Here is a 16,999-nt window from a genome sequence, read left to right on the forward strand (position 1 = left end):
AGGGTCCTAGAACCTTGGGCAGTGTTTTTCAACCATCGCTCCACCAGAAATTTCATGCCAGTTTGCAAGTTAATCGTCCTGGTGTTGTATGAAGACTATAGTCCTAAGGATCTTAGTCAAATTCACTTACGCTCAGGATAACTGCCACTTATCAGCCTGTATCATCTATGAAAATACTACTGAGGTTGTCTTAGATACCTATGGAACTTGTAGGCTCATTCCAACAACCTTTTGCACCATGCAGAGTATTTATAAATCATACACAATAGACAAAAAGCATTTGGACAAACTTATGTTAGTATTCAGTGCATCGTACATATGCAGTTTGGAAATCAAGCACCAGCTTGTACTGTGTTGCACTGTTATGAGCAGTAAAATAAAACTTTATTTGTTGTGTATTTCTGTTTCTGGCCAGCTAGGTCCCCAAGTGTAAAAAGGTTGAAAACCACTGACCTAGGGCCTGGTGTCCTCAACCCTGATGTCTGTAAAAAGGAAGCAACACCCCACCCCACGTCATAGGCCCTCCTTCCTCTCCCTTTCACCCCGCCTCCCTGGTTCAAAAGCAGTCAAGCCAAAAGGGGCCTGCAGACAGCCCTCCTCTCATCTCCAAAAGCTGTAACCAAAATCCTTCCAAGATGAAGGGCTTCTTCTTCCTCCTATTCACCATCAGCCTCCTGGTTATGACTCAGGTAAGAGCAGCCCCTCGGAGGCCCTGGCACCACCACCCAGGATTGCCCAGACCTGCGTGGCATGGGAGGAAGGGAATGCAGCTTCCTGAGCACCCAGGCTTCTCCCATGGGAACAGAGGCTCCCCATGACTGGGGAGCACTTTCGGGGTGCCAGAAGCACTGAGGTACCCAAGGGGTGCTGTGGAGTAATTGTGACTTCAGAGGCCTGGTAAGACAGCCCTGAGTGAGGATGGCATCAACCTACAAGGAACCTGGGGAGACGGTCTTATTAGGAAGGGTCCAGGAAATGTTCAAATGGAACCTGATCCTGTTCTGATGGTGGTGGGAATCCCCAGGAAGATTAACCGGCATGTTGGTGAATGTAGAAAGGGTAGAAATGGCCAACTCCAGAAATCGCTGAAGTCTCAAAGCCAAGTGCTGTTCCAGGAGGCAGCCCCAGCAGCGTCCCATGTTCCCTGAGGGCTCCAGTCAGCGTAAGAGCGGGAGCCATCAAGTTCTTGACAAAGAGCAGCTTGATCAAGCATCAAGAACAACTTGAATATCATCAAAAACAGCTTAATCTGGCCCTGGCCGGTTGGCTCAGCAGTAGAGCGTCGGCCTAGCGTGCGGAGGACCCGGGTTCGATTCCTGGCCAGGGCACACAGGAGAAGCGCCCATTTGCTTCTCCACCCCTCCGCCGCGCCTTCCTCTCTGTCTCTCTCTTCCCCTCCCACAGCCAAGGCTCCATTGGAGCAAAGATGGCCCGGGCGCTGGGGATGGCTCTGTGGCCTCTGCCTCAGGCGCTAGAGTGGCTCTGGTCGCAACATGGCGACGCCCGGGATGGGCAGAGCATCGCCCCCTGGTGGGCAGAGCGTCGCCCCATGGTGGGCGTGCCGGGTGGATCCCGGTCGGGTGCATGCAGGAGTCTGTCTGACTGTCTCTCCCTGTTTCCAGCTTCAGAAAAATGAAAAAAAAAAAAAAAAGAAAAAAAAAACAACAGCTTAATCTCCATCAAGAGCACCTTTAGTTGCAGCTTGATCAAGCATTGAGAACAGTTTGATCACCATCTGGCCTTGTCCTAAGGGAGAAAACTGTGCCCTCCCCACCTATCCACCCACTCACCCATACTTTGCCAGGTGCCTTCTTACCAGCCTCGCCTCCTGTGACCCCCTACAACTGTGATGTGCTCTTTTCCCCACTCAGAATATGAGAAAATTGAGGCTCATATAGGCTAAGCCCCCAGCCCAACTGGTCCCTTATCTTCCACACTCTGGAAGAGCTGGTGGCCTGGAGGTGACAGGAAGGTTTATATGGGAGGTGGGCCAGAGACTGCATTTTGATCCTGTCAAGGCAGAAAGCAGCCAATGGTCTCCACAGGACCTGGTGGCAGAAGTCAGGATCGTGGGACAGAGAAGTGAGGACTGTTGTATTGGGTAGGGAATCTGTGTCTCTAAACAAGCATGAGATTCAAAAGACTCCTGAGCTTGTCCCACTTTTCTTCTTGCAGGTGCAAAGTGGAATGGCGGACACTACCATGTCAATGACACCCAGCCACGTGAACACCATCATCACCACTACTCCCCCCAATGTCCCTACCAAATCCTCCCCCAGCAGGACCACCAGCAGGACCACCAGCAGGACCACCGGCAGGGCCATGGGCAAGACCACCAGCAACACCATCACCAGGACTACCAGCAGGACCACCACCACCACCACCAGCATGACCACCAAGAAATTCAAGAGTGCAGCCCCAGCACTCAGCGGCCTGGGCATGGGCAGTGTCCTTCTCTTCTTGACCAATACCCTTCTTCAGCAATTTCACATCCGCTGAAGTGACGTGCCTCAGCCCCTAGCCCTGTGTCCTCTGAGACAGCTGCCACCATCACTAGCAAGAGAAGCTTCCTACCCCAATCCTTGGGAGGGGCTGATGGCAGGGATTACCAGTTGTGGGAATTGACAGGAAGTGTCTTAGAGACGATGGTGAACACAGGGAGGTGCTGATGTGGAGGGGTTAGCATCACCCAGCAGGGGTTCAATAAAGTTGTCCTGTACTTGGAGTTAGGTCCTATGTCTTATGTATGATCACTGGACATCACTGGGCCCCAAAAGCCAGGTTTTCAGCAGCACCAAGGAGACTCCTATGCCCCCATCAGCAGGAGGTGGTGCCAGGAAGCTCCCACCCCAGCTTCCCTGCTCCAAGTCCAAAGGCTGAGGCCCCTCCCCTTAGAATCACCTTGCAGAGACCTGCCAACTTCACCATCAGAATCCTCCACTGGACCTGTGAGTTCCCTGGGGGCGAGGATGAAGGGGCTTGGTTCAGACCTGGCTCAGAGCAGGCTCTCAGAATATATCGTTTGGTTAACTGCATAAAGGACCGTGCTCATCAGTTAGTTTGGTCCCAGGGTTCCCTCTGGTGGCAGAGGGAGGTCTTACATCTGAGTCCCAGACCTGGAGCTGGGAAAGAAGCCAGCACCAGTAGGGGGAAGAAGGTCGATGAGTGAATCCTCACTCTTACCCCCAAATACCAAGTGCACAGAGAGGAGGATACCCAGGAGGATATTAGAAAACAATTTATGTTACAACAAAAATAACCTATAAAAACATTTCATCCCAGAGAAAGCCTCCAGAGCTGGGAGGATGGGATGTCAAAGCACATGGACGGTCCAGACCTGGGAAGCCCTCTCCTTGACCAGCTCCCACAGCACGGCATGGTCCCGGTCATAGCCCCGGCCACCTGGGGAAGGAATAAGAGATGGGGAGCTAAGTGGTCAGAACAAGCTGGGGACTCCACTTCCCTCAGCCCCCTCAGGCGCCTTCTCCCACACACATCCCCACCTTACCCTTCACATCTAGGATCCGACCTTCAAACATCTGGCTGCAGATGTGACCTGATTCACTGATGCTCCATGTCTGACGGGGCAGGCGGCTCTCAGCCCACAGCACCACCTTGGAGCCTGTGCTGGGGGGCCCAATCACCTGCAGGCTCATGGTGGGGGCCACCTAAAGCCCCAGGAGGTTGTCAGGCACTGCTTCTCTCCACAGAGACCCCACCAAGGAAAGACAGCCTTGACACGCCCAGCTTTGAATCCTTATGGACGATGACCCTGGGCAAATCTCTTAATCCTTTTGAGCTTTGGTTTCCTTGGAGATGGAAATCCCTGAGTGCTGGTTGTTGTGAAGGTTCAACATGAGAAATCATAAAAGGGCTGGAGAAGTATTAGTACCTCCAGGAAACCTTCCATGACTGACTCCCAAAACACAGGCAAGCCTCGACACACTTATTGGCTGTGTGACTTTCAACCATTTACTTCACTTCTCTGTGTTCTGCTTTCCTAAAATGGAGAGTTAAATAGAATCTGCCCATAGCGCCTCTAAGGATTATATGAGGTATTCATGTGAAGGGCTTAACATGGCACCTGGTACATAGTGAATGTTCCCTTTCATTCTAATTAAAAGACAGACCTCTTGGAATAGCCTACAAAGACCGCCTGACTGGTGGTGGTGCAGTGGATAGAGCATTGATCTGGGATGCTGAGGTCCCAGGTTTGAAACCTTGAGGTTACCAGCTTGAGCGTAGGCTTGCTAACTTAAGCATGGGATCATCAACGATGATCCCTGCCTTGAGCCCAAAAGACGCTGGCTTGAAGCCCAAGATCACTGGCTTGGCTTGAGCCCCAGGGTTACATGTATGAGAAGCAATCAATGAACAACTAAAGCGATGCAACTACAAGTTGATGCTTCTCATGTCTCTTTCTTTCCTGTCTCTCTTAAAAAAAAAAAAAGCTTACAAAAACCTAAAGACCTACACCCCAATGATCTTTCTGATTTCATCTTCTGCTACTTCTTTCTTCACTCACTTCACTCCAGCCATTCAGGTGGCCTTGCTCGTCCTGGAAAACACCAGGCATGCTCTTACCTCAGGGCCTTTGCACTTGCTATTTCCTCTACCTGGAACATTCTTCTCTCAGACATCTTCAAATGTCACTTTCTTGGAAAGGGCTCCCCTTGTCAGAGCTACTGATACTTCCTGTTCCTTTTATTCATTTATTTTTCCTCTATTGCAGCAATTTTCAACGTGTGCCACAATGATTTTTTTAATGATTTTATTTATTTATTTTTTACAGGGACAGAGAGAGTCAGAGAGAGGGATAGATAAGGACAGACAGGAACAGAGAGAGATGAGAAGCATCAATCATCAGTTTCTCGTTGCGACACCTTAGTTGTTCATTGATTGCTTTCTCATATGTGCCTTGACCGCGGGCCTTCCGCAGACTGAGTAACCCCTTGCTCAAGCCAGCGACTTTGGGCTCAAGCTGGTGAGCTTTGCTCAAACCAGATGAGCCTGCGCTCAAGTTGGAGACCTTGGGGTCTTGAACCTGGGTCCTTCAACATCCCAGTCCGAGGCTCTATCTACTGCACCACTGCCTGGTCAGGCGTGCCACAATGATTTTTAAAACATGCAATATCTGACTATTTAGTTAGGACACTAACCTCTTTTCCCTTAGATTGTCAGGTAAAAAAATGATAACAGCCAACACAACACTAGCCATCTGGTGTAAATGCCCTGTCTTGAACCATAAATATATATACTGCTCACAAAAATAAGGGATATTTTATAGGTTCATGTTCATTTTCAAATATTCCTTAATTTTTGTGAGCAGTATATATAGGTCATATAATAGTGTTACATCTTTTTTTTAAAAGGTTTTATTTATCCATTTTTATTGGAGAGAGAGAGAGAGAAAGAGGAAAGAGATAGAGAGAACAGGGGGAGGAGCAGGAAGCATCAACTCCCATATGTGCCTTGACCAGGCAAGCCCAGGGTTTTAAGCCGGCAACCTCAGCATTCCAAGTTGATGCTTTATCCACTGCGCCACCACAGGTCAGGCAATCGTGTTACATCTTATTGGGCATGTTGCATAGTAAGGTTGTATTTGATTCGTTAATCCTTGGTACCAGAACCACTTACATACAAGTATAGGCACCCAAATTTTTAAGTGTCACTTTGGAGCAAAAAGGGTAGGTAATTACTATTATTACTTTTTTTCTTCCTTTTTTACAGAGACAGAGAAAGAGTCAGTGAGAGGGATAGATAGGGACAGACAGGAACGGAGAGAGATGAGAAGCATCAATCATTAGTTTTTTGTTGCAACACCTTAGTTGTTCATTGATTGCTCTCTCATATGTGCCTTGACCGTGGGGCTACAGCAGACCGAGTAACCCCTTGCTCGAGCCAGCAACCTTGAGTCCAAGCTGGTGTGCTTTGTTCAAACCAGATGAGCCCGCGCTCAAGCTGGCGACCTTGAGGTCTCGAACCTGGGTCCTCTGCATCCCAATCCGACACTCTATCCACTGCGCCACCGCCCTGTCAGGCACTATTATTATTTTTTGTAAGTCAATCAAAATTATACATTTCTTTCAGTGTGCTGCAGAATTTTAGTAATTAGTTTATGAATGCCATGAGATAAAATAGGTTGAAAATCATTTTTCATCATCTAAGGTGCTAAGATATTTTACTCATTTAACTTGTTTCTGTCATTCCCCACTAGGATATAAGCTTCAGGAGGGCAAGAGTCACTCCCTGTCTTCTCACTGCTGTGCTCCTGACACATAGTAGGTGCTCAGGAAATGTTTGTGGAGTGAATATATTATTACTAGGATCCAAGTTTTGTCCCAGGATATCAGAGCTGGGAAGTCCCTTAGAAGAATCTGGTTCAACGCTCTTGTTTTGCATATGTGAAAATGAGGCCCAGAGGAGAGCCTGAATTGCCCAGGGGTGCACAGCCTGCATTATCTACCTCCCCAGTGTCTTGGTGTCTTGTGTATGTCTCTTTTTCTGGCCCAAGGTTGGGTCCTGTTATCGACTGTGTTGGGACTCCCTAAATTGAGCCTGTATATGCCTGGGGCCCTGGTGTCCCTGTCCCAGCCACTAAACCAGTACTGTACCTGGTTCTTCAGCAGCCCGTCTTCATAGTACCAGATGCAGCTACCTCCCGCTCCAGGCTCAGAGACCACCACACGGCCTGCCTTCATGTCTTCCACGTGGTCTGGCACTGCCAGGAATCCCCCCAGCGCGGCATTCCAGAGGCGGAAATAAGCCCGGCGCTGGTGAGAGGAGGGAGCTAAGAGTCAGGGCTCCCTGGGCAGAGATGCTCCCACCTTGGTCCTCAACACCCATAACTCCGGACCATCCAGTATCCCAAGCCCCTAAACCTTCCTTAGCTCTACTTTAAGTCACCCCTTGCTGCCCACACAAATACCAAGGGCACATCCATAGCATACGTTCACGCCCATACAGTTCCACGCCCACAGGTATCACAGATGTGTGCAGAAGGACAAGCTGGCAGATACAGCCAAGGTCCACATGGCTGCACAGAAGTTTGCAGCAGACACAAACACACGAACACGCCCAGCCATGCCAACTCCCATATCCTAACCGATGCACGGGTGCCCCCAGCCTACTCCGCAGCAGGCATTTATGTTTACTAAAAGGATGGATGACGTAGGAATACAGATGCACACATGCCCATGCTGAAGAGGTACCAGGAAGGGCGGACACTGCACTGTCAGACATCAGATCAGGCTCTGCCTCAAATCAACTAGGGACCTCGGATACTGGTGAGGGCAGTCATAGTAATTGTAGTAAGAATCACTATATTTGTTGAGTGCTTATCTACTTAAATACTGTTCTAAAGACTTTACATACATCATTTAGCTTCAGTCCTCAAAACAACTCCATCGTAATTATTATCCTCATTTTAAAGATGAGGAAACTGAGGTCCATGGAGGCTCAGTACTTGCCTGAGATTGCAAAGCAAATCCTTGCCCACTTCTCCCGGCCTTTACTTTCCCACTTCTAAAATGTGGGAGTTGGAGATAATCTCCAAGACTTTTTCTAGCACTGATGTCATAAGTCCATGAATATAGGGACCATACAATATCCTGATATGAAGACACACACGTTCTCAACAGTGTCACAGGCACACGAAGTCATAAACACAATCTCACAGATGTGAGACACACAAACCTCAGGTCACCTACACAGAAACATGGACACAAGTGACTTCGCAGACATGAATACCCGCAGACCGGCACATACACACCCACACAGACCCCAGGGCCATGCCTCCACATTAATGCACATGCATGTCCAGACATGTGGACACAGTGTTTCCCAAACTGAGGTGTGCTTACTACTGTTGGGTAGTATGTGAGGTAATTTTCAGTCCTACACGAGTAAGCTTATTATTAAAAATTTAATGGTAATACATTTATTATATTGTCTATTACATTATTTATCAAATCCATGATTTTATGAATATTATCCCTTAGGATAAGCACAGAGTAGGAGTGAGTTGATTTTAGAGAAAACTATTAAGTAGATCATGGATCAAGAGGAATGATGATGTGGCAAAAACTGTGACAAATACACACAAATGCTGAGTTTGTGAGCCATGGGACACCACAAGCAGACAGGCTGTCATGGTCACATTCAAGCTGAGATGCTACTCACCTGCTTGATGGGGTAGAGGGAACCCACCCTCTGGGTCCCACTGTAGGTCAGCCAGTTGGTGATCTCACAGCTTCCCACCAGCCACTGGCGGCCCCGGAAGTCGCTGTGTTCACACAGTACCCACCTGGGCCCAGCAAGTGCCAGAGACACAGAGAGGAAGACAGGCAGATGGACAAGGGGAGCAGAAGAATGAATATTAGAACATTCTCCACCTCCATTTCCGTCCTGCTGAGACTCCTCTGCCTGGGGTTAGGCTCCCAAGGTGGGAGGGAAGGAGGCTGGGAAGTGAATTTGAGCCCCTTCCTCCCTGGGCTAGGATCCAGGCGCTGAGAATCAATGACCCACCTCAGTCCACTCCCCTCTCCCTCCTGGCTGGGCAAGGAGAGGAGTAAAATTGGGGAAGGAGAGAAGCCAGGGACTCCCTCCTCACTTACTGGCAGCCGCCAGTCCCTTGTGCCTCTCCACACCCACTCACGTGCCCCCCTGGATCCGCACAGACAGCACGTGGTTGTTGAAGCCTTCAGCTTGCAGGCTCCGCACCTCTCCATTGAGCTCGATCTCCTTCCCCTCGAAGCACTCCAGTCCATACAGGAAAATGGACGGCTCTGAAAAGTGCTGGGGGCCCGGGGACATGGAGAAGGGTGACGCCAGGAAAGCGCTGGCCCCAGACTCAGCCCGACTCCCAGAGGGGTATTTCAGGCCCTCTTCCCTCCTGAGCTCCACTCCGCAGGAATCCCATCTCCTGGATACTGCCAGCTGGGTGTCCCCCAGAGTCTCAGATATGGCATGTACCAGACTGGGACCCCACTGTTCCTCAAACCTTCTCCCCAGTAAATGGCACTTTTAAGAAGAGTATACTAATAATACTGTTGATTATAGCAGTTCTCATATATTGGGGCTTACTACATGCCAGTTTCTGTGCTAAGCACTTCACCTGATTTCATTATAATTTCTCAACAACCCTTTCTCAACAACCTGTGGTGGCACGGTGGATAAAGTGTCGACCTGAAGTTGCTGGTCCGAAACCCTGGTTTTGCCTGATCAAGGCATATACAAGAAGCAACCACTACAAGTTGATGCTTCCTGTTCCTCCCCAGCCTCCTTTCTGTATCTGTCTCTTTCTCTCTCAAATCAATTTTTTTAAAAACCCTATAAAGGTAGGTGCTATTATTATCCCTGCTTAGCAGAGAGGAAACTGAGGCTGGAGAATATTAAACCCCTAAAGCGGGGCTTCAGAACCAGGTCTATCGGCCTTCAGAGCCCAGGGTATAGTTATGAAGAGCTTGGACTCAGGAGCTGGGCTACCTCAGCGAGAGAACCTGGCTTTGCCTGTTACCAGCTGTGTGACCTGGAGCAAGTCACATGACCTCTCCGTGCCTCAGTTTTCACATCTGGAAAAGGGAGATGGGAACAAGAACAAAGCATATAGGGTTGTGGTGAGGACTGAATGCCTTAGTATATGGAAATCCATTTTAACAAAGGCCGGAGCACGTTGTGTGTTCAGTAAATGTGAGCTGTTCTGCTCGTGCTGCCACTGCTGGCCACCCAACCCTAGTCATCAAGTCCTACCGACTTTAGCTCTTTCATACAGCCAGTGTCACTTCTCTCCATCTCTTCCCTGGTCCAGGACATCAGGATTTATTCTGGATTACTGTAGCAGCAACCCCAACGCCTTGCCCTGACCCATCCATTCTCCAAACGACAGCAGGACCATCTTCCTCTGTCACTCCTCCCTGCCCAGAACCGCAGCCCCAGCAGTCCGCTGATGCCCTCCCAGCCCACCCCAGTGCTAGCTCCTCCTGTTCCTGCCTCATGTCTGTATCTGGGCACACCATTCTGCATTGTAATCTTTATGTCAATGTGACCATGGGTTCCTGGGAGGTGGGGGTGTGTCTGATTTATTTCATTGTCCCCAGGACCTATCTCGGCAGGTACTTGATAAATCTCTAGTAAGTTGAATCGGCTTTGAAGCCCTGGGTCAGAGGGAGCTGAGGTGGTCCTGAGGAAGACTGGACTCAAGCCCCAAGAGCCCACTCGGCAGTGAGAAGAGGCTCAGGACGCCCTAGCAGCACTCCTTCCTCAGGGACTGCCTGGAACTAGACAGGGACACTCACCAGGGGCACCTTCCGGAGGGAGCCCAGGACTGTGGAGGAGAGACAGCCCATGGCTGTGATAGTAGGGAACTCGCCCTCGGAGAGAATGTGCTGGTCACCCTCAAAGTTCTTTTCATCAAACAGGATCCAGCTGGGGAAGGAGAAGGGTGGGGGACGTGAGTGGATGGACATTTGAGCCTGCCCAGGCCCGCTGAGATACAGCAGAGAGCCCTCACCAGGGAACTGAATCAGCCAGTGCTTCCCAGCCACCAGAGCTGTGAGAAAATAAGTGCTTGTTGTTGAAGCCACCCAGTGTATGGTATTTTGTTATAGCAGCCCAAGCTGCCTAGGACGGGAACACTGTAAATATTTTATGTGGTTAATAAACAGAAATAAAACCTGACCAGGTGGTGGTGCAGTGGATAGAGTGTTGGCCTGGGACACTGAGGACCCAGGTTTAAAACCCCAATGTCACTGGCTTGAGCACCGGGTCACCAGCTTGAGTGTGGGATCATACACACAACCCCATGGTCACTGGCTTGAGCCCAAAGATCGCTGGTTTGAAGCCCAAGGTCACTGGCTTGAGCAAGGGGTTACTGACTTAGCTGGAAGCCCCCCCCCCCAACAAAGCACATATGAGAAAGCAATCAATGAACAACTAAGGTGCCACAACTATGAGTTGATGCTTCTCATCTCTCTCCCTTTCTGACTGTCTGTCTCTATTTTGTTAAAAATAAATAAACAGAATTTTTTAAAAATGAAAAATATTCCTAAAAATTAAAATAAAATAAATGAACCTAATTTTATATCAGGTTGATCGCATAACCACACATTATTTCAAATGTCTTAAAAATACAGCCTGACCAGGTGGTGGTGGCCTAACAAGGCGGTGGTGCAATAGATAGAGCGTTGGACAGGGATGCGGAGGACCCAGGCTTGAAACCCCAAGGTAGCCAGCTTGAAGCCCAAGGTTGCTGGCTTGAGCAAGGGTCACTTGCTCTGCTGTAGCCCCCCCCGGTCAAGGCACATATGAGAAAGCAGTCAACGGACAAGCAATCAACGAACAACTAAGATGCCGCAACAAAGAATTGATGCTTCTCATCTCTCTCCCTTCCTGTCTGTTTGTCCCTCTCTCTGTCTCTGTAAAAAAAACAAAATAAAACAAAAACCACAGTATTTGAAACTGTACATGCTGAATTGGATATAGGTGAATGTCCTGAGGGCAAAAAGAGCCACAGAGAAGCTTCAAACAGCATTTACTATTTTGTACTGTTAGTAATATTAGTATTATAATTTTAAAATGCCTAGCATGCAGAGTTTGATCTCTAAATAGTATTTCCCACTAAAAAGAGCCAGAGTTCCTTGGAAAATGGTTGATTCCAAATGTGGGGGAAAAGGGCAAAATTATCCCAGGGCATCTTATTGTCCAGAAAAAAAATTATTGGGGTTATATTAAAAGGACTCAGGAGGCAATTTGAAGGGGCTCCCATTTTCAAAAATAGAAGAATTTGAGCACACAAAAGAACAGTGACTCCAATGGATTGAGGCATTTCAGATACATAAAAATCCATGCATTTATAACAATACTTAAAAAATATTTTCATTGGTCAGCTTCGGAGGTTGCTAAGGCACAAATTCAGAAATTATTCTGGAAAATTGATAAGAGAAAGGGGCAAACATTGATCCTTGAGAAAAATCAAACTGCCTTTTCTGGCCCTGGCTGGTTGGCTCAGTGGTAGAGTACTGGCCCAGCATGTGATGGCCCAGGCTCGATTTCCAGTCAGGGCACAAAGGAGAAGTGCCCATCTGCTTGTAAACCCCTCCCTCTCTCACTTCTTTCTTTCTCTTTTCCTTCCCTTCCCCTTCCCTCCCTCCCTCCCTCCCTCCCTCCCTCCCTCCCTCCCTCCTTCCTTCCTTCCTTCTTACAGTGACAGAGAGAGAGTCAGAGACAGGAACAGATAGGGACAGACAGACAGGAACGGAGAGAGATGAGAAGCATCAATCATTAGTTTTTCATTGCAACACCTTAGTTGTTCATTGATTGCTTTCTCATATGTGCCTTGACCGCGGGCCTTCAGCAGACAGAGTAACCCCTTGCTCAAGCCAGCGACCTTGGGTCCTAGCTGGTGAGCTTTGCTCAAACCAGATGAGCCTGCACTCAAGCTGGCGACCTCGGGGTCTCGAACCTGGGTCCTCGGCATCCCAGTCCGACACTCTATCCACTGCGCCACCGCCTGGTCAGGCTTGCTTGCTTGCTTGCTTTCTCTCTCTCTCTCTCTCTCTCTCTCTCCCTCCCTCTCTCTCTCTCTCTTCCTCTCCTGTAGCTTTGGCTCAATTGTAGCAAGTTGGCCCCAGGCACTGAGGATGGCTCCATGGCCTCTGACTCAGGCGCTAAGAAGAGCTTGGTTGCTGAGCAAAGGAGCAATAGCCCAGATGCACAGAGCATTGTCCCCTAGTGGGCTTGCCGGGTTGATCCCGGTAGGGGTGCATACAGGAGTCTGTCTCTGCCTCCTCTCCTTTCACTGAATTTAAAAAAACAAAAAAACAAAACTGCCTTCTTTTTGTTAAGGTGAATAAATAGTTCAAAAGGAAATTCTTAGTATTCCAGCTAATATATGTAGAAAGCATAACAAAAATTAAGAAAAATCATCATTTTGTAACTTCTATAGAAGTAATGGGTCTAGGCAATTATCATCAATGGATACTAAAACCATTAGGTGAGCCTAGCGTGCGGAGGACCCGGGTTCGATTCCTGGCCAGGGCACACAGGAGAAGCGCCCATTTGCTTCTCCACCCCTCTGCCGCGCTTTCCTCTCTGTCTCTCTTTTCCCCTCCCGCAGCCAAGGCTCCATTGGAGCAAATGATGGCCCAGGCGCTGGGGATGGCTCCTTGGCCTCTGCCCCAGGCGCTAGAGTGGCTCTGGTCGCAACATGGCGACGCCCAGGATGGGCAGAGCATCGCCCCCTGGTGGGCAGAGCGTTGCCCCATGGTGGGCGTGCCGGGTGGATCCCGGTCGGGCGCATGCGGGAGTCTGTCTGACTGTCTCTCCCTGTTTCCAGCTTCAGAAAAAAGAAAAAAAAAAAATAAATAAATAAATAAATAAATAAAACCATTAGGTGAAAGGTAAATGGGAATTCTTATGATGTAGGGGTCCTAAAATTAAAGTGGGACAAGCAGCCTGTCCTGTGGTGGCACAGTGGGTACAGCATCCACCTGCAAGGCCGAGGCCACTGTTTTGAAGCCTTGGGTTTGCCCAGTGAAGGCACATATGAGAAGCAACTAGAGTTGATGCTTCTTGCTCCACCCCCCCACAAATCAATAAATAATATCTTAAATTAAAAAAAAGTGGGACAAGAAGACACAGGCCTCCTGATGTTATGCAGTGGGGTGTACACAGCACTATTTCTATAGTTTTATCAAACAAAACAGAACACCCTCAATCTGGTCAAGCCTCCAGACCTAACTACCAGTTTACAGGAAATAGGGACACAGAGGAACAAGTTAAAGACACCACTAGGAAGCAGTCAGTCAAATACAGAAGATGGGAAACTCACAGGGCAAATTATTGAGTTTCTTCAAACAAATATGGTATAAAACAAAATGAAGAGGAGGGGGCTTGTTATATACACTAGAGAACAAACTGACCAAATGCAATGTGTGGACCTTGCTTGGAGCCTGAGAAAAACAAAACAATTTAAAAAGGCATTTTTTTGAAACAACAGGAGAGATTAACAGGGGTAGTCAACCTTTTTATACCTACCGCCCACTTTTGTATCTCTGGTAGTAGTAAAATTTTCTAACCGCCCACCGGTTCCACAGTAATGGTGATTTATAAAGTAGGGAAGTAACTTTACTTTATAAAATTTATAAAGCAGAGTTATAGCAATTTAAAGCATATAATAATTACTTACCAAGTATTTTATGTCGGATTTTTGTTAAGTTTGGCAGAATAAATCTTTATAAAACAACTTACTATAGTTAAACCTATCTTTTTATTTATACTTTGGTTGCTCCGCTACCACCCACCATGAAAGCTGGAACGCCCACTTAGTGGGCGGTAGGGACCAGGTTGACTACCACTGGATTAGAACATGGACTATTAGATATTATTAATTTTTTTTTCATTTTTCTGAAGCTGGAAACAGGGAGAGACAGTCAGACAGACTCCCGCATGCGCCCGACCGGGATCCACCCTGCACGCCCACCAGGGGCGACGCTCTGCCCACCAGGGGGCGATGCTTTGCCCATCCTGGGCATCGCCATATTGCGACCAGAGCCACTCTAGCGCCTGAGGCAGAGGCCACAGAGCCATCCCCAGCGCCGGGGCCATCTTTGCTCCAATGGAGCCTTGGCTGCGGGAGGGGAAGAGAGAGACAGAGAGGAAAGCGCGGCGGAGGGGTGGAGAAGCAAATGGGCGCTTCTCCTGTGTGCCCTGGCCGGGAATCGAACCCGGGTCCTCCGCACGCTAGGCCGACGCTCTACCGCTGAGCCAACCGGCCAGGGCCAGATATTATTAATTATTGTTAATTTTTTTTTTTGTATTTTTCTGGGGCTGGAAACGGGGAGAGACAGACAGACTCCCGCATGCGCCCGACCGGGATCCACCCGGCACGCCCACCAGGGGGCGATGCTCTGCCCCTCCGGGGCGTCGCTCTGCTGCGACCAGAGCCACTCTAGCGCCTGGGGCAGAGGCCAAGGAGCCATCCCCAGCGCCCGGGCCATCTTTGCTCCAATGGAGCCTTGGCTGCGGGAGGGGAAGAGAGAGATAGAGAGAAAGGAGGGGGGGTTGGAGAAGCAAATGGGCGCTTCTCCTATGTGCCCTGGCCGGGAATCGAACCCAGGTCCCCCGCACGCCAGGCCAACGCTCTACCGCTGAGCCAACCGGCCAGGGCCAATTATTGTTAATTTTATTAAATGTTATAATAACTTGTGGCTATATATGTATATGTTGGGGGGGGGGTCCTTTCTTATTAGAGACACATGCTTAAGTATTTACCTGTGAAATTTTGTGTTGGGCCGGGAATTTTAAATAATCCACTACCCCCCCCCCCCCAAAAAAAAAAAAAAAGCAAAGGGATAGATGAAACAAGATTGGGATCCTTTATACTATACTATCTACAAGTTTTACATTTTCATTAGAACTTTATTTTGCTTTGTTTGTTTTACGATTGAATGCTTCGGGACAGAATTGCTCATTTCAAGGAAACCAGAAGAAGGAAATCATTTGAAATAAGCACCCTCTTTCTGCAGCCCCTATTTTGAAACTTCAGGGCAGGTTCGCCCCACCTCCCGCACTCCACCCCCTACCTCTCCGAACCTCCCCTCCCCCACATCCTCACCTGCCGCCGTGGACACGGCAGGACTGGGGCTGGAAAGACGTGGGCAGGGAGGCCTGGTCCTCCTCGAAGGAGATGTGGCCTCCCAGGAAGTCGGGGCCCGAGAAAAGCTGAATCTGGGGACGGAGACAGGAATGGATGAGAATGACGGAGAGGGATGGAGTGAGCCAGAGAGAAGGGGGAAGAGGAGGAGAGATTTGAAATAAGGGAAGTTGAGACATAGGCCCCACCAGCTCCTTCCTACCTTTGAGACAAAGTGCAGATCATGCTCCCCTACCTGAAGGGAGAGACCAAAGTTTCAATACTTAAGGTGGGTACCAGCTGCCAGCCTCAGTTCCTCTGTTTTCAACATTCCCGACCCTAGAGGTAGCGCTCCTAAGTCTCAGGTCTGCATTAGCCCTGCCCCTTCCTAGAGGCCGCCGCCAGTCCCTATCCCACACCCCCGCGCGTCCCTATCCCTCCCCGCCATCAAGCTCCGCCGGGTCCTTCCAGCCTCGCTGTTGGTGGGCGCACCCCAGACCCCAAGCCCCACCTCCCAGAGGCCCCGCCTTCTGCGGCCGGAACGCACCTGCAGGACCGGCTGAAGCGAGGCCAGGGCGCTGTTACCTGCGCCCCAGTCGTCGCAGTTGCGGTACACTCCCTTCTCCAGCACATACTGTTCCCCGGAGAAGCCCGCCTCCTGGTAGGCCACCCACCTACAGAAAGGGTAAGGCGAGGATCAGCGGGGCGGAGCTGGTACCTCTGCTGGAACAGACCCCCGCCCTCCCCGCTGTCACTCACACGCCGCTGAGCACGTGGATAGCTTGCGTGTGGGGGCCGTGTCCCGCCAGCTCCACGTCCGGCAATGCTTCGCTCACCTCTACACCGTGCCCCTCGAAGTCCATGGCCTCAAACAGTACCACGGCCGGGTCTGCGAAGTCCTAGGCCCCAGGGATAGTCAGGTCTCTCATGCCCACCCACTGAAACCCCTGAGAGTGACCGTCCCCAGACAGGCAGAGCACCAGGGAACTTTGGGGTAAGGTGGCCAGGGGAAAAGCAGCAGGAGGGAAAGGGGGTAGACCTCAGGGAACATTTCAGGTAGAGAACAGGGAAATGGAACATAAATACTTCTCCCAACAGATTGTATGGGGGGAGGGGGCACAGTATGGCTATGGCCAGTGGCAGAGGGATAGTCCAACTGCCATTGCTTACCGTCCGGATGACTCGCAGGGAGGTCAGTGCCTCATCATAGCCTCCCCAATGTGACCAATCAGGGTATTCCCCTTCCTCGAGTAGATACTGGTGGCCCCTGAAGCCTTCCTTCTCATAGCCCACCCAGCTGGAGGAAGGCGAAGGCAGACAGACTCAGTCACAGGGGGTCCCTGGATACAAAAGACAGCTGCCACCAAA

General features: G+C 49.7%; 2 protein-coding genes across 2 annotated transcripts in view; one reads left to right on the plus strand and one right to left on the minus strand.

The window, feature by feature from the left end:
• Positions 1-348: 348 nt before the first annotated feature.
• Positions 349-2,853, plus strand: CD52 (CD52 molecule). Its single transcript, XM_066372064.1, has 2 exons — positions 349-689; positions 2,176-2,853. The coding sequence occupies exons 1-2, from the start codon at positions 636-638 to the stop codon at positions 2,497-2,499; spliced, it is 378 nt and encodes a 125-aa protein (XP_066228161.1). The 5' UTR covers positions 349-635; the 3' UTR covers positions 2,500-2,853.
• A 370-nt stretch (positions 2,854-3,223) lies between these two features.
• CRYBG2 (crystallin beta-gamma domain containing 2) overlaps positions 3,224-16,999 on the minus strand; it is a 32,687-nt gene continuing 18,911 nt past the window's right edge. Inside the window, exons 12-22 of the mRNA XM_066375549.1 lie at positions 16,802-16,928; positions 16,391-16,530; positions 16,179-16,305; positions 15,855-15,887; positions 15,614-15,726; positions 10,296-10,425; positions 8,657-8,796; positions 8,182-8,305; positions 6,615-6,773; positions 3,509-3,668; positions 3,224-3,402 (exon numbers count right to left, since the gene is read on the minus strand). Coding sequence (XP_066231646.1) covers positions 3,314-3,402; positions 3,509-3,668; positions 6,615-6,773; positions 8,182-8,305; positions 8,657-8,796; positions 10,296-10,425; positions 15,614-15,726; positions 15,855-15,887; positions 16,179-16,305; positions 16,391-16,530; positions 16,802-16,928 — 1,342 coding nt within the window. The 3' untranslated portion in view covers positions 3,224-3,313. The remainder of the gene's footprint in view (positions 3,403-3,508; positions 3,669-6,614; positions 6,774-8,181; positions 8,306-8,656; positions 8,797-10,295; positions 10,426-15,613; positions 15,727-15,854; positions 15,888-16,178; positions 16,306-16,390; positions 16,531-16,801; positions 16,929-16,999) is intronic.

This window comes from Saccopteryx leptura, chromosome 3 (assembly GCF_036850995.1).
Source record: "Saccopteryx leptura isolate mSacLep1 chromosome 3, mSacLep1_pri_phased_curated, whole genome shotgun sequence".
Taxonomy (NCBI): domain Eukaryota; kingdom Metazoa; phylum Chordata; class Mammalia; order Chiroptera; family Emballonuridae; genus Saccopteryx; species Saccopteryx leptura.

Excerpts from the sequence above, each read along its gene's own strand:
- CD52 (XM_066372064.1), top strand. The coding sequence starts at position 636 with ATGAAGGGCTTCTTCTTCCTCCTATTCACCATCAGCCTCCTGGTTATG. Across the intron at positions 690-2,175 it reads GCCTCCTGGTTATGACTCAG|GTGCAAAGTGGAATGGCGGA; the intron begins GTAAGAGCAGCC and ends TTCTTCTTGCAG.